Source organism: Chlorocebus sabaeus, chromosome 22 (assembly GCF_047675955.1).
Source record: "Chlorocebus sabaeus isolate Y175 chromosome 22, mChlSab1.0.hap1, whole genome shotgun sequence".
In the NCBI taxonomy this organism is placed as follows: Eukaryota; Metazoa; Chordata; class Mammalia; order Primates; family Cercopithecidae; genus Chlorocebus; species Chlorocebus sabaeus.
In genome coordinates, this window is record NC_132925.1 from 85,421,982 (window position 1) to 85,438,771 (window position 16,790).

A 16,790-nucleotide genomic window follows, 5' to 3' on the forward strand; every position below is an offset into this window, starting at 1 on the left:
GGGGCTTGGAAATGGAAGATTCCTAGGTGTGGAGCACCAGAGTGATAGGGCCAAACCTAAAATCTGTTCTGTTCCTGAGCGATTAGAAAAGAGGGGCGTGGGGGCCCAGCACGGTGGCTCACGCCTGTAATCCCAGCACTTTGGGAGGCTGAGGCAGGCGGATCACAAGCTCAGGAGATAAGAGACCACCCTGGTTAACACGGTGAAACCAAAAATACAAAAAATTAGCCGGGCATGGTGGTGGTGCCTGTAGTCCCAGCGACTTGGGAGGCTGAGGCAGGAGAATGGCATGAATCCGGGAGGCAGAGCTTGCAGTGAGCTGAGATCACGCCACTGCACTCCAGCCTGGGTGACAGAGCAAGACTCCGTCTCCAAAAAAAAAAAAAAAAAAAAATTGAAAAGAAAAAGAAAAAAGAAAAGAGGGGGGTGGAGTCACTGTCAGGTGGGTGGCATGGGAAAGGACCTCACCTTGTTTCACAGTGGTGCACTCCAGTGCAAGGCTACAAATAATGACTCCACTGCAAACCCATGGGCAAATTTGGACCTGAGGTCTTTGCTCTTCAAATGTTCACAAATCTCACAGGCAAACAGCAACTTTTCCTAATGGAGAATCAAGGTATCATTAAAATATGAAAAAAGTCACACTCACTGCTCCCCTGGCCTCCAAAGGGACATCTCATTCCAAATGGCATATGGGTCTTGACTGTTAACAAGAGAGCCACATGGCTCACAGTGAGGACCAGGCCCATCTCTACTGTCCCCAGACTAAACCCCTATGTGACGTACAAACTCTCTTTAAAGACGGGCATGGGGAAATCCACGTAACACTGGACCAATTAACCAAGATGTTACAAGCATCAAGCGTGATTACAGAAGGCCTGTGCATTTATTTTAAAATACATAGAATACACATTGCAAGGAATCTGGCTGCCTTTATTCTGGGAACATTTCAATTTAAACAGAGCAACTTATTTTTTCTTCTCAAAGGAACTACACCCACCATATCAAATCATCTTTTTTTTTTTTTAACTTCACTAATTTAACACAAAAAGGTTTTAAAATAAGGCAATACAAAGACGCTAAACCCAGTTCACGTTCCCTCCTGTCATCATCCAGGTGCTTCCTGAAGCTCCAAGACTACCTCCTATCAGATGTTCACAGGTTGGAAGGCCCTTTAACCAGCTGTAACAGCAAACATTTACAGAACCTTTACTGTTTGCCAGACACTGAGCTAAATAAACACCTTACATAAATACAGAGGTGCTGCAACCCCACCACCTAGGTGTAAAAATTAACTCTGCTGAGCCTTGCCTATGTGACCTGGGCAAATGACTTCATCCTGTAAAGCTTGTTTGGTCATTTCTAAGACAATGATAATAACAGTATCTCACTCCTAGTGTTGACGCAAGAATGAGATGATACACATAAAGTGATTAGCACAGGGGCTGGTGCATCTGAACTCAATAAACGTAAGCATGTATTTATTACATCATTGACTTCTCCTAATGCCACCAGGCTGATAAATGAGGAAAAAGAGATTCACAGGTGTTACTCAGCTTTGCTCACTGGTCTCCCACCTTGGGGCAGAATTGAGATTCAGGACAGTTCCACTACTTCCAGAGCCCATGTCTCACTGACCACGTGTGCCCACTGCCTCAAGGAGGTGAGGTCTAGGTTCTGGTGCTGGCCGGACCTCTGTGTCATGGCAGCATGCTGCATGGTCCCCTCCTCCCGCCCCTCCCAATGCTTCCCTAATTCCAGACACCAGGGCTACTTTGTCAATTGTGGAAGCAGAACTTAAAGATATTTATGCCTTTTTCTCCTCTAAAATTCTGTGATTCACAAAGAAATGCAAGCTAAAATAATATGTCCCCCTCTCAAATTGACAATGCTGTTACCAGTTTTTTTGTTTTTTTTTTTTTTTTTTTTTTTTTTGGCAAGGATTTCAGAAAATAAGCACTTGCACACCACTCCCGCTGGAGCAGCTGTGAATTGGCACAACCTTATCTGGACAGAAATGCTTTCATATGCATAAAGAACCTTGAAGATTGCTTCTGAGCCTCTGAACTGTCTGTGTTCTGGAATTCACATTAAGGAAATACACATACACTCCAAGACACTGAAGGCAAGGAGGCAGAAAACAATGTGAACTCTGGGGTTATTATGGCTGGAGCTTTCTCTCACTCCTCACATGACATCGGAGAAGCTACTCAACGTCTTCCTCTCAGACTCCTCTTTTGTAAAATGGGGATAACAGTAATACCCATCGTGTAGGTGTTACAAGGATAATATGAGTACATATACTGTTCCTTAAAGGAACAGTTCACATGTAGTAGGTGCTCGGTTGGTTGGTCCATTATAAATGTACAAGAAGATTCACTGCAGCATTATTTACGTCAACACTTGCAAGCAAGCCAGGTCTGGTGGCACATACCTATAGCCCCAGCTACTCAGGAGACTGAGGTGGGAGGATCACTAGAGTCCAGGAGTTTGAGACCAGCCTGGGCAACATAGCAAGACCACATCTCTTAAATAAAAACTGTCTTTTTTTTTTTTTTTTGAGCCAGAGTCTCACGCTGTCACCCAGGCTGGAGTGCAGTGGCGTGATCTTGGCTCACTGCAACCTCCGCCTCCTGGGTTCAAGCAATTCTTCTGCCTCAGCCTCCCAAGTAGCTGGGATTACAGGCACCCACCAACACACCTGGCTAATTTTTATATTTTTCATAGAGACTAGGTTTCACCATGTTGGCCAGGCTGGTCATGAACTCGTGACCTCAGATGATCTGCCTGCCTCGGCCTCCCAAAGTGCTGGGATTACACATGTGAGCCACCGCGTCTGGCCAATAAAAACTTTCATATAACTCAGACATCCAAATATATAGGAACAGTTATACCAATTATGACACACTCATAGATTGAAATGTTATGCAACCATTTGAGAAAATCACTGAACACAGTGACACAAGAAAATGCTCAGACTAGGGCTTAGTTGAACCCTAGCATACCTCTGAATGGTTTTTGGTCATTAGTGCACGCATCATACAGTTATAGGCCCATGCTTTACGGCTGTACAATTAGTGGCAACTCGGCTAAAGGCATAAATTTGTCAGAATAAAACTGGCACAGGAACTCTCTATGAAAAGGGCAGTTTTTGCCCCTAGTGACTGCTTTTTCTGGCTAACCAGATTGTAAAAATAAAAGTATTTACGTAATAGATGAGTGAGTCAACTTTTATCTTTGAGAGACTGGTTCATCAATGCCATCCCCTGAAGCTGCCTTTGTGTCTTCAGGCGATACAGGGCACAAACCAGAGGCACTTACCCTGACTGCCTCAGACTTCTTGTGAAACATCTCTTCCATGTTCTTTGCCAGCTTCTTTACCAGTTGGAGGCCATCGATTTCTTCTATGGCAACGTCTTTCTCATACTCTTTGTATTTCTGTAAGAAGAGAGGGCAACGTTCAAGACACATGACGTAAAACACACCTGTGATTTCACCCATGGTTGACTCAAATTCTCAATAAAGACAATTTTTCATTTAAAACCCATCACATACCCTGGTAGTTTATCTGTTTAAATGTGCAGTTCTCAAAGTGATCCCTGTGGGTCCCTCAGACCCTTTCAGGGTCCAAGAAGACTTCATTTTTCCAACAGCATATCTATGTGAAGCCAGATTTTCTTCAGCAACCAATCACAAGAGATTGAACACAGAAGCAAATAATGGAATACACCTATTTCCTCTTAAGTCAAATATTAAAGAGATTTGCAAAATGAAAAACAGCCACTCCTCTAATTTTTTTATTCTGGAAAGTATTGTTATTTTCCATAAAATATATTATAATATATACGTTAACATGTAATGAGTTTTTTTATCCTTGTATTAATTACTTTTTGAATTTCTTGGTTGTAATTTCTAATATGGTAAACATCAATAAATATAAGTAACCCACATAAACAGAAGCTCTCAGGGGGTCCTCAGGACTCTATAAGAGTGTAAAGGGTCCTGAGACCCAAAAGTTGGTTTAACTAAATATTTAATTTTGCTCCTAGTGGAAGGAAATATTGTTTATTAATAGGAACCTTCCAAATGAAGTTTATAACACTTTTAATGTCAACATGAATGCATGACATTTATTTGGTTATCAAAGAGCTGGAGAATTAAAGATGCTGGGGAAGATATATTTACTCTTATTTGTGGGGAAACTCTGAATCAGTTTACTAATTCCTCACCCCAAGCTCTTACCCAGGGAAACTAAGGGGCTCCACATCTCATCTCAGCTCTAGGGACCTTAAGAGTTAGTTGTGAAAACGAAAATGTGTTACATTTTAATGGCAGAATAATTTTTGAGATATAAATTTATATTTTCTCTCCATTCATTCTTCCGATCCTATACCTTCAAAATGCAAACAGGGAGGCTCAGTTTCTCCTTGACTCGAGGATGGGTGTGTGTGTGTGTGTGTGTGTGTGTGTGTGTGTGTGTCACAAAACACTTTCCTTCCTTGCTCAAATGTCCAAGTCTTTTGAGGCAGTAATACTGTGTATCCTGAAATGAGATTACTGTTTGAGGACAAAGGGAGGAACTCTAAGAAAAGCAACGAATGTAAAGAGAGAATTCCTCAGATCCTTGAACTAAAACAAAATCCTTAGAGCCTGGAGATGAGGCTGCAGGCATCTGGCCATGTGTTCTAGGAGCAGCAAGATATCCCTCTGTTATCCTAGGCAACCTAGTGAGACCCAGTCTCTACAAATATTTTTGTTTGCTTGTTTTTAATTAGCTAGGTATGGTGGCACATGGCTATAGTTCCACTACTTGGTGAGCTGAAGTGGAAGGATTGTTTGAGCCTGGGAAGTTGAGGCTGCAGTAAGCTATGATTATCCCACTGTACTCCAGCCTGGGTGACACAGTAAGGCCTTGTCTCGGTTAAAAAAAAAAAAATACTCCTCTTACCCTTACAGGCAGGTAGGAACCTAGACATGGACTCCCCAGCACCCCACTATTCACTGGCAGAGGGGAAGTGGGAAGAGATCCTCAAAATGGGCACCAGAGCCTCTGACCTGAATATTAGACCCAAGAGCTTGGAGTTTCTCAGCATTAAGTTGATCCTGGAAAAATTAAGAAGTTGTATTTCTGGACCAGGTGAGTCTAGACCAAGACTGACATCTGCTACACTGCTTATTAGACGTTTTGAACTGCTTTACATGGTCCTACAATTGATCATGAGCTGTAGTTCCAGGTTCCCCCCCACTCTCTGAAAACATCCATAGAAATCTTATGAGTTTCCCTTGCACGTCACTTGAAAAACCATTTATTCCTTCAATCTAGACTTTCCTCTCTCCCCACCAAAGCCATTCTGTGCTCCAACACATAAAGGCTTCATGCTCCACCCCAGCCCCCAAAACCATCTGTGCTCTTCTCTCCTGGCATCATAGACTGTGTGGCTCTGGAAGCAAGGACAGCTCCTTGCGGTTGCTCCCACGGCCCACAGCAGACACAAAAGACTTCTCTGGATGAAGCCTATTGCCCAGTAATTGCAATTTTACAATGCAAGGGAGATGCAAGGAAGGACACAGCTGCATTTAGCTATGGTTCTATAAGGCTGCTATGGTTTGAATGTGTCCCCCAAAGTTCGTTCATGTGTTGGAAACTTAATCCCCAATACAGCAGTACTGGGAAATGGGGCCTAATAAAAGGTGATGAGGTTATGAAGGCTCTGCCCTCATGAATGGATTAATGTTATCGCAGGAGTAGGTACGTTATGGACAAACTGTGTTTGTTATAAAAGCGAGTCTGGGGCCAGGTGCAGTGGCTCATGCCTGTAATCCCAGAACTTTGGGAGGCCGAAATGGGTGGATTATCTGAGGTCAGGAGTTCGAGACAAGCCTGGCCAACATGGTGAAACTCCGTCTCTACTAAAAATACAAAAAATTAGTCATGTGTGGTGGTGGGCACCTGTAATCCCAGCTACTGGGGAGGCTGAGGCAGGAGAATCACTTGAACCTGGAAGGCGGAGGTTGCAATGAGCTGAGGTTGCACCATTGCACTCCAGCCTGGGCAACAAGAGTGAAACTCCGTCTCAAAAAAAAAAAAAAAATGTTGCGGTAAGTCAAGGACCCCGAATGGAGGGACCGGCTGAAGCCGCAGCAGAAGAACATAAATTGTGAAAATTTCATGGACATTTATTAGTTCCCCAAATTAATACTTTTACAAAGACGACGAGATTAAGAGATTAAAGAGAGGCATAGGAAGTCACAAGGATATTGATTGGGGAAGTGATAAGTGTCCATGAAATCTTCACAATTTATGTTCAGAGATTGCAGTAAAGACAGGCGAGACACTTAGGGAATAGAAAAGAACCCACATTAACCATCAGGGGTGGGTTCTCCCAATAAAAAAAAAAAGCAAGTTTAGCCCCCTCTTGCTCTCTGGCTCCCCTTGCCCTTCTACCACCCGCCACAGGATGATAAAGCAAGAAGGCCCTTGCCAGATTCAGGCCCCCTGACCTTGGACTTCCTATCCTCCAGAATTGGAAGAAATAGATCTCTTTTCTTGTAAATTACTCAATCTACGGTATTCTATTAGAGCAACACCAAACACAGTAAGGCAAAGAGTGACTTTACCTATCCCTACCTTGGGAGGTTGACTGGATTGACCTGGGAGGTGGGGCTCTGGCCAGCCCAACCCTGGCTGAAGCTAACAGCGTGCTCTGGTATGTGAATAAAACTTCAATGACAATCACTGAGACTATCCCTAAGTTCAAAAGGAAGCCAATATCTTTGGAGCTAAAATTCCCAGGAGATCTTTGCTGCCTGCCAGATGTGCTCCAAAAACCAACACTGAAACCCAGCTTATACCCAAGGCTGATTTACCACCAAAAATACAAAGTTCAAGACTGAGTAAAACAAATGAAACTAATGCAGTCTAATATTTATAGTCAGTGAAATGAATGTCTAAATTCTGTAATTAAGGTAATCTAGAGACTTAAGATAAAGAAAAATAAAATGGATTTCAAAATTCATCTTTATCTGAAGTTTTTGGTTTTAAACCAGGCCCCAACATTCTGGCCCATATCTGTTCCTTGCATGTGTTTCTCTCCCAATAGGCTTCTAGAAGGGAATCGATTTATGTAACTCTGACTTTCCACCAAGTTTTCAATGAGATCTTCCTAATCCCACTTCCTCTGAGTCTGCTCTGTGAACAGAAGCCCCTGGCTTTATGGCAGGTTGTCAGTCTCCCAGGACTACTGGTGCCTGTAACATCACTTACTAATCTGAACACAAAGCTCTTTGCCAAGCTGTGGATTCCAGATGTGGGATAAGCTGAGCAGTTTCATGGTTCCATTCCTCTTCTAGTCTGAGTACCCACCCTTCAGGCCACATACCAACAGGTGTTCCCTGCAAATGATCCAAGAATATACTACTTTCTTATTATCCTGGGGAAGTTATCTCATAAGCAAAAAGCACTCTGGCCTTCCAAGACATGTTAATGCCTGCTGGAATCAGGTCAGAATAATATAATGCCTTACGCTTTCCAGGAAATTTTCACTTTGCTGGAAACAAAAGATTTTGAAGAACAGAGACCCAGTGATAGTCATTAATCAATCAAAAGCCCTTAGTAACTTAAAATGTTGATATATATCAAAATCATTGAAAATGTACCTACAGTAGAAAACCAAGCAATTTGACCTCCAGTAACTGGATGGGAGCTACTCCAGTAAAACAGAATTCTATATAGCCATGCCAAACTGTGTCAAAGAATACAGGAAACAGTGTCACAATATATGACAGTAACTGCTTACTTTTTGTTTTAAATCACTAATCTCACACACACGTGCACACACACACACACACACACACACTGCTAAGAGGACATACACCAAGTGTTCACAGCCAGCTGTACAATCACAAATGATTTATTTTCTTCTTTTGCTTACCTGTATTTTCTAATTTTTCAATAACTATTTTACATTCAAATATATATATAAGTTGTAGTTATATTTAGAACAGAAGACGGGCACCTAATAAACAGATTCCTTTAAGGGAATGTGGTCCCAATTAGACTCTTTGTAGTTAAGTGACATGTCTTCATTACCAGAGTCTAAGGAAGTCAGTAAAATGAGTCCTATGTGTATCACAGGCCCAGGAGGGCGCCAGAAGCTTTTCACCTATTAATTTGTCTAATCCTCACAACCCCCCATGTTGCAGGTGGAGAGCTGAGGCACAGAGAGGGTCACCCAGCATTGAAGGTCAACTCGTTGGAGGGTTTCAAACCTAGCAGGGTCTTTCTTCTAACTGTCCATCTTTTGACCTTGTGGGGAAGGGGAGTGGAGGAGTAGGTGACTGAGGGTCTAAAAATTTGCAAACTTGTTTCAGAGGGCCCATTTTGCTACCATAAAAGCACTTGTTTTGTTGATTTTGTAGCCAACAGTCACTTGAACTTGGCAAGAGAGGCAAATACCAAAATCTGGAGACATCGGCAGTTAATCGGGGCCGCAGTGGTTTAACGGCTGCTCCAGACCGCCAGGGCACATTTGAAGTCACGAGAGTTGATGGTTCCTCCACGGGGCCTCTGCGGGGTGAGCTTGGAGCCTTCCCCCAAGGAGCAGACACAGCTGTCAACAACAAAAATACCTAGAGAGGGAAAAGCAAGCCCATTCTGAAGGCGGCCCTGGAACCTCAATTAGAAATTACTCCATGGCCACATGCAGGCTCCCAACTGGCTTCTGCTCCCTAAGGTACCAAGAAAGACCTGGAGGAAAAATACCAAAAATTCTCCCTTCTCCTCCTGGGGTTTGCCTCTCCACACAGCTGTGCAGGCAATGGGGCTTTTTATTTTCTATAGCTTCAAGGATGCCACTATAAACTACTTTTGTTTCATGTAAAAGCAGTCATCCTTCAACTGGGAAAAGGAGTTAAGAAAGTATTACAGGTCCCTGTAAACACAAAAGGGAGGCGGAGAGGAAAACAAAAATGGAAGCAATGACTATGGCACCAGGTGAAAGGTTTGAGCCAGGCTGGCTTTGCATCCTGTCTCCAGCGCTCCATTTATTTGTTCTGCAAACTATACTTGGTGTCTCTGGCATGCCAGGCAGGGTGCTAGACACCAAGCACATAATAATGAGTAAAGTGATGTTTAAGAAAGCCTGCTGTCTAAATTCTCAAAAGAAGATATACAAATAGCCAAGAAACATGAAAAAGTGCTCAACATCACTAATGATCAGAAAAATGCAAATCAAAACCACAATGCTATACCACCTTACTCCTGCAAGAATGGTCATAATCAAAAAAAAAAAAAAGATATTGATGTAGATGTGGTAAAAAGGGAACACTTCTACACTACTGGTGAGAACGTAAACTAGTACAACTGCTATAGAAAACAGTGTGGAGATTCCCTAAGGATCTAAAGTAGAACTACCATTTGATCCAGCAATTCCACTACTGGGTATCTACCCAGAGGAAAAGCAGTCATTATGAAAAAGATACTTGCACACACATTTATAGTGGCACAATTCACGATTGCAAAAATGTGGAACCAACCCAAATACCCATCAATCAATGAGTGGATAAAGAAACTGTGGTACAGATATACGATGGAATACTATTCAGCCTTAAACAGGAATAAATTAATGGCATTCACATCAATCTGGAAGGAATTGGAGATCATTTTTCTAAGTGCAGTAACTCAGGAATGGAAAATCAAACATCATATGTTCTCACTCATAAGTGGGAGCTAAACTATGAGGATGCAAAGACATAAGAATGAAACAATGGACTTTTGGGATTCATGGAGAAAGGGAGTAAGGGTGGGGAGCAGGTGAGGGATAAAAGACTACAAATTGGATTCAGTGTATACTGCTTGGGTGATGGATGCACCAAAATCTCACAAATCACCACTAAAGAACATACTCATGTAACCAAACACTACCTGTTCTCCAAAAACATGTGAAAATTTAAATAAAAAAAAAAAATTTAAAGAAAGCTTTGCTTTCTTTGCTAATGGCTAGGATATTCTGAGGAGGAAACAGGCAAGGAAGATGCAGCATCAAGGAAAGTCTGGTGAGGGTAGTCAGGGCAGTGACTCCCATCTTGCAGAACTCTTTGAGGACGACAAGGCTTGGGGGTGGGGGGGGTGGGAGGTGCAACAGGGGATGAAGACGCCAGGAAGAGGGAGCAGCAAGGAGGAAAGTCCAGAGGAGAGATTCCCGGGGCTCAAGGAAGTGCTCACTGTCCCACCGCACTGGGGCATCGATGGCCACGGCAGATGACTTTGGTAAGAGATGAGGCCAGTGAAGTGGGCAGAGGCCAGGTCATCAAGGGTGGTGCGCTAGGAGTAAGAGTTTGGACCCCATCCTGATGTGGGGAGGTGGGTGGGGCTGTGGGGACAGGCAACAACTGGAGCCACCATTGGGGTTGAGGGTAGAACACATCACATCAGTGATCAGGTATGTGCTTTTGAATAACCTCAGTGTGCAGAATAGACAGAAAAGGGGCAAAACTGGATGGAGACAAAGAAGTCAGAGGCTGCAGTGGCCAGGACTCGAAAGACGGCAATGGGGACAGGCCACAAGAGGCAGAGGAATGAGAGGCAGGGCTCCTCGAGAGACACAAAGGGCTCTGGGGGCCGGACAACAGCAACTCTGTGCCAGCTGGCTGGGTCACTTTAAGGAAGCCATTAACCTCCTGAGCCTCAGGTTCCTCATCCAGAACTCGAGAGATGATGATGTCCGTCATCCAGGGCTGCCCTGCAGTCTTACCAGGATGACGTCGGTCAAAGCCCCCAGCACAGTGTCTGCACATAATGAACTACCCCCAATCCTAGTGCTGCCTTATTTTTCCCTCTTGACATTTCTGGCTACAGAGGATTCTAGCAAGCATTGTGTTTTCATATTCTTAAACTGAAGCTCTCGATGTAACAGACAAATGCCGACAGGGTGGTGGATGATGTTGGTGTCTTCGCTGGGCCTAACCCTGGCTTGGTACAGTAGCCAGAGATGCCCCAGCAAGGCAGCCTGTGGATTTAACCAGGCCCAGGGTCTAGGCAAAACACATTCTGTGTCACATTTGTGACGTGGAAGAAAGGCAAGCCTGAGAAACTTTGTATTCTCTCTGTCACAAAAGAGCCTCTGAAGCTTCTATCCCTTCTGTTAGCAGAATCAGCATTTGGCAAGAAATCCTGTGGTGAGCCAAGAACATTTATCATTTGAGAAGGGAGACACAGAAATGCATTATTTCTGCAGCATCTATTTTGCCAGATCATTTCACACAAACACCACGAAGAGAAAAGCACTACTTCACTGTCAGAACACTTAATGTTGTTCATACGTCTGGGTCGTTTTTTTTTTTTGCTATGTGAGAACTGTGTATCTAAAAGTGAGTCGCCTAGAACAGCCCCCAGAGAGGGAGCTCCAGTCAGGAGACTTCTGGCCAATCAGAATTAATTAGGATAAAAGCCAAACATGGAAGAGGGGCTCTGGGTGCACTTGGCACCAGGAAAAAAATAACCTCTGCAGAGGACAAATGCAGGAAGCAGCATTAGCCAAAGAGTGGGTGCATGTTAACACGGTCTCTTGGCTAAATTTTCTCATCAAAAACTGAAATTACACCTCTAGAGTCGGCATAATTAAATCACTGCATGAGGATTAACAGAAGGCCCTGGCGGGAGATGACACAGCAAGGACCTGCCCATCCCCAAGTGAAAATGTAGAGCATTTGCCTGGAAGTCTGCGACCTGAAACAAATGGGCTGCTTCTCTGTCCCTCTCCCAAGCCTCTGGCACTTCCCTTAAAATCCTCTAATCCAGATCCCCCAATAACCCTGACACTGGGATAGCAACCCAGAGATAGTCCAAGCCCTTTAAGTTGCTTTGTTATGTAAGAGTGAAAGAAGCCTCACGTTCCCACCCTAAGGTTTTTTGTTTGTTTTTGGTTTTTGGTTTTTTTTTTTTTTTTTTTTGTCTTTTTATTCCTTCAAGCTCTGAAATAGCCACAGTGCAAGAGATAAATTCATCAACCCAATCATTTAAGATGGGATTATGCCAATACAAAAAAGAAACTTAAACTGAAAATGTTGCTATTTTCTTTCATTCAACAAATATTTACAAATCATTTACCATGTGCCAGGCTGTAGGGAGATGGGGGGAATGTGTTGACAAACACATGTGGTTCCCTTGGGGTAAAAGGAGGCTTATTTTTTGGTTCATTTTATTTAAAAATAAGTTGACACAAAGCTGCATGGATCATTTCTATGTAAACTTGCACCCTCACATCCTGCACAGCTGGTCTGTGTGCCTCCTCTGGAGGGCACACTGGTCTGCAGTGCAGGTATGTTACTTCTGCCAGATGTGCAAGGGTGCTCTGGCCAGGGACAGGAAGGATCGGCCATCACAGTCACCAGGGAGAAAGAGGATCACAGGAAGGGTTGTAAAATGATGGATCAGTCAAAGTTCCCAGAAAAGGGGATGCCTATGCAGCATATATGATTCCCTGCTTCCTGGAAGATGTAGTCTCTGAAGGACCCTAGTAATGTAATGAGATGGTCATAAGTCATTATGAGGTAGGACATCTGGGACCAAGGCTTGACAGAAAGGGGCAGCAAGGAGAGGTGCGGAGGGGAGAAGAGAAACAGGGGACCGTCTCTTTAGGTTACATGTAAGCTGTAAGCTCATCCTATGTCCCTCCAGTGGGGATAGAGTGATGTAGTTCCTACTTTGTCTCCCTCAACTTACTCCTAGTGAAGATAGCTGACCACAGTGGGTCCAGTGGAAAGAATTTGTGTCAGTATTGCTGCTGTGCTATTGACTTGGAGCCTGGTAGCAGCATCCCGCTTGGCTTAGAATTACTGGCCCGGGTTCAAATCACAGTAGAATCACCAAGGTGCACTTGCTAGGGGCAAGCAGTCCTAACACCAGCTTAAAGTTTGTCATGGTGCCTAGGACCAGGGACTCTCTAGCCAGATGTCCCATGTTCAAGTCCTAATGTTACCATGTACTAGCCACGTAACAAGATGATCAGCCTCCACCAGGGTCCTTTCCTTGAGAGTAAGGTGGATGAGACCAGACCTCCCTCATACTGCTCTGGAGCTGATCAAATGATGTGAAGTGTGTAAAGTATGCAGCAGAGTGCTGAACACAGAGTAAAATACTCACAAATGATGATGGCGATGGGAGAAAGTAATAAATCTCAATATTTGTTCTAAAATTTCTGGAAAAGGTCATTCTTTTGCCTCAACAATAAGAAGAAACACGCAACCAACATTTATAACCTAACAGACCAACTAGCTCCCTATGTTGCTCTGGGCGATGGCATTTTTCTAATACATTCACAAGGTTCCAAGGGCTCTTCAATAATAATTATTTGGTGAGGACTCTATTCTGGTAGAAATTGGTTGCTAGAAGTCCATATTTGTATGTGTGCATTGAGGGGGCAGAGGGAAGACAATTTTTAAATATGTTACTAAAGATGTTGCAATAAAAACTAATGTATAATTTTGCAGTCTCTCCTTATAGACAGTGTTGTTTTCTTATTATGACATAAATGTACTTAGTATTCCTCTCAACCCAATTATTGCATACAAAGGTGTCACTTCAAAACACAATATTCCAAAGCAATTATGTTTTCAAGTAAATACACATCCAAATCCTTTAAACTGAAGTTAGGACCACTTCTTCTTAACCATCACAAAAACAAAACTGACTTCATGGAACTCTCAGCCACAGAAGAACACTTTTCTAGTTGAAATGGAAAGTGCCCCATTGTATGAATAATTCTGTTTCACAGAGGTATTCCAATCAAGTGTCTCCAAGGTCAAAAACGCCCATTGTTAATGCTGCACTCTTCCAGATCTAGTGAAATTTGAGGACAATCCTTAAGGAATGCAATTTTTCTGTCAAAGCCACAGGAACAAGAGACAATTTGAATCTGAACAAAAGACTGTTTTAGAAATGATGAAGAGAGAGAAGAGGACAGGGCACTGAACTGCAACCAGAAGAGCAAGCAGAGAGGAAGCAGAGAGGACGCAGGGAGCGGCTCAGCCCCTACTTCTGCAGGGCTCAACGTGGCAAATGGATCCAGCTTGAGGAATTCAGAACGCGATCTGTAAGCAGCGCCTCCTTGGTGGGGTGAGAAGCATGGAAATGAACCAACACTGAAGGCAACAGTTTCCTCAGCGTGCTTTTAAGAACTTCCAGCTAGACGAGAGGAATGGTGCGGTCTAAATGACTTTCCATGGTGCCTTCTGGCACCCCCTCAGGAGAGCACTGTCAGTAGAATGATCGGGGGTCCCAGTCCCAGTGCCCCCAGAGTCCACGCTCCCAACTAGCTCTTTAGAGTGCCCCACTAAATCCCAGAGCTCCAGGGAGGCTGTGCCCCAGAGCAGCTGGTTCTGCCATGGGGGGTCTCTGACAGATTTCCACTATTTCCAGATTGTCAGGTTCTGAATTAAAAAATGGCTATCTCTCCTCTCCTGTTTTACTGTCTATACTCAAAAAAATCTTGATAGGTCTCATAAGCTTTTCCTGTTCAACACAGTCAACTGGACAAATGCCTCTCATAAACTGTAGCTCTATGGTATAAAACTGAGTGTGAATACTGCATTACATTCCTGTTTTAGATAAAGGAAATTAAGTCAGAGGCAAGTTACTATACCAGCTATTGATACAACCATCCTTGCCCTCGTATGGGGGCATCACATAATGCTTTAAAACTGGGGAATTAATCTGTCTATTAAACAAAATCCAACAGTCTCAATGCTTATTTTAAAAACTCCAATTCCTAAGTATTCTCTAGATTCCTGCATGAGCATCTGAGGCTCTGAAATGAGAATGTTTATGCTATACATACATCCTCACAACCCCACAAGCCAAAACAATAATTACAAGTCCATGTATGCTAGACAAGAAATATCTCTCTGTATGCATTTATGAGTGTCTTTTATGCACACCAACAAATTTAACTACAGCCCAAATGCAAATAATAAAATGTTACTGTACAAAGCCTGCACTACTTGATATGGACTGCTTTCTGCAGCCTACTTTTTTCAAACACATTTTTCTGATGTTCCAACTGAGAATAATTCACCTTTCCTGCTCCCAGAAAATCAGAAGGAATGACCACAATAACAATAATGTATTATTAGTAAGAGCAGCCAGCATTTACTGAGCATTCACTTTGGATCGGGGAGACACTATTTCCCCCACTTTATAGGTTAGGGAACTGAGGTATAGAGAGATCAAGCAACTTATCCAAAGTTATACCACTAGCAAGGAGTTTATTAGTTAAGGGGATACTAGCCATTATAATAAGAATAACCCGCAAATCTCAGTGGCTTCACACAATAAAGGTGTATTTCTTGCTCATGTAACCATCCATGAGGAAGTTCTTTTCATCAGGTAGCCTTCCACATAGTGACTCAGGGACCCAGGATCCTCCCATCCAACAGCTCCGTTCTCCTCTCAGGCCTTGGAGTCTTCCGCATTCAGCCAGCAGATAGTGGGAGAGGGAGTGGAGAAGGTGTACCTGCTTCTTGAACTTCTTAGCCTGGACGTGACCCTTATCAGCTCTGTGACCCTTATCAGCTCTGCTCATGGTCCACTGGCAGTAATTAGACACATAGTCCAATCAGACGAAGGAGGGCCTGAGGAATAGAACCCATGGCTCCAAGTCAATACTATGGAAACAGCAGCTTAAATCACTAGGGGAGCCAGGATTTGAACCCAGGCAGTGCAGCCTCAGAGTTCATGCTCTTAACCACCACACCTTGGTAAACCACAGCCTGATGAAACTTCAGATTAAAACTTGGCTGGGAACAATCTGCAAGATGGATACTTGAGAGCTGGGGCAATCAAGTCACAATCTACAGAAAGAATAACATAACCCAAGCACTTGTATGTGTAATTATGGTCAGAATCAGATGTTAAAGGCCAAGATACTGCAACACAGAAAGGAATACATTATAAACAATTCTTAGACCTTTTGTCTGACTTCCTTAATCCCAGCTCAAATAAAACTGCTATTTGAATAACACCAATGACCTTCTCTAGCACACAATATTAGTTGCCCAGGCGCCACAAAGTTAATTGGCTTAACTAAAGTCTTTTAAATTCTATATCCAAGATGTCCTGGAAATCGAAGGCCATCAATGAATGAGTCTGCAAGATCCGTAACAAGCTTAAAGCTAATACTATTTGCAGCTGCTCAAGTGGTTTCTGTAGTTACAGAGCCAAAAGTCAGAATGAGAGTCAGGAACCTGCATCTGAATGAATCTTTAACTCTATCACCTCCAAACTGAATACAGAGTCGCTGGTTTACAGCACAGCTGGACCCTAGCTTTTCATTGAGGAAGAGGTGATGGCTGACTCTTCCTTCCCACGTTGCAAAGCTTCCTCTGTGAAAATATGGGGAGATTCTGACATAGAATTCTCTACTGCCGACATCAGAGGCTAAGAAAATTGACCTGCAGCATCAGCATCCTTTATGGAAACATCTCGTTGCCTCCCATTTGCCCACAGCAGCCCACGGGTCCTCCAGGAGATTGCAGCAGGTGACCTTCCAATTTGAATCACCATAAACAGTACTAAAAATGAGGGTATTATTATACATCAGAGCCATCCCTATACTGAGATGCAAAAACACCATCACAACCCTCTAAAAATTTCAGTGTCACCAACTTCAGAATCAAATGATTTTTCTGACATATTTCACCAAGCCCCACACCAGCACTTTCTCTCAACATCTTTAAAATCAGGGTGTTCAAGTACAAAAGAACCCAGAAATAATCCATTTCAGACACCACTAACT

General features: G+C 43.2%; 1 protein-coding gene across 4 annotated transcripts in view; it reads right to left on the minus strand.

The window, feature by feature from the left end:
- Positions 1-16,790, minus strand: part of CACNA2D3 (calcium voltage-gated channel auxiliary subunit alpha2delta 3) — a 948,786-nt gene that overhangs the window by 743,394 nt on the left and 188,602 nt on the right. For all 4 annotated transcript variants that reach the window (XM_073010036.1, XM_073010035.1, XM_073010037.1 and 1 more), the window contains one exon: positions 3,322-3,438. In XM_073010036.1, the coding sequence (XP_072866137.1) occupies positions 3,322-3,438 (117 nt within the window). The remainder of the gene's footprint in view (positions 1-3,321; positions 3,439-16,790) is intronic.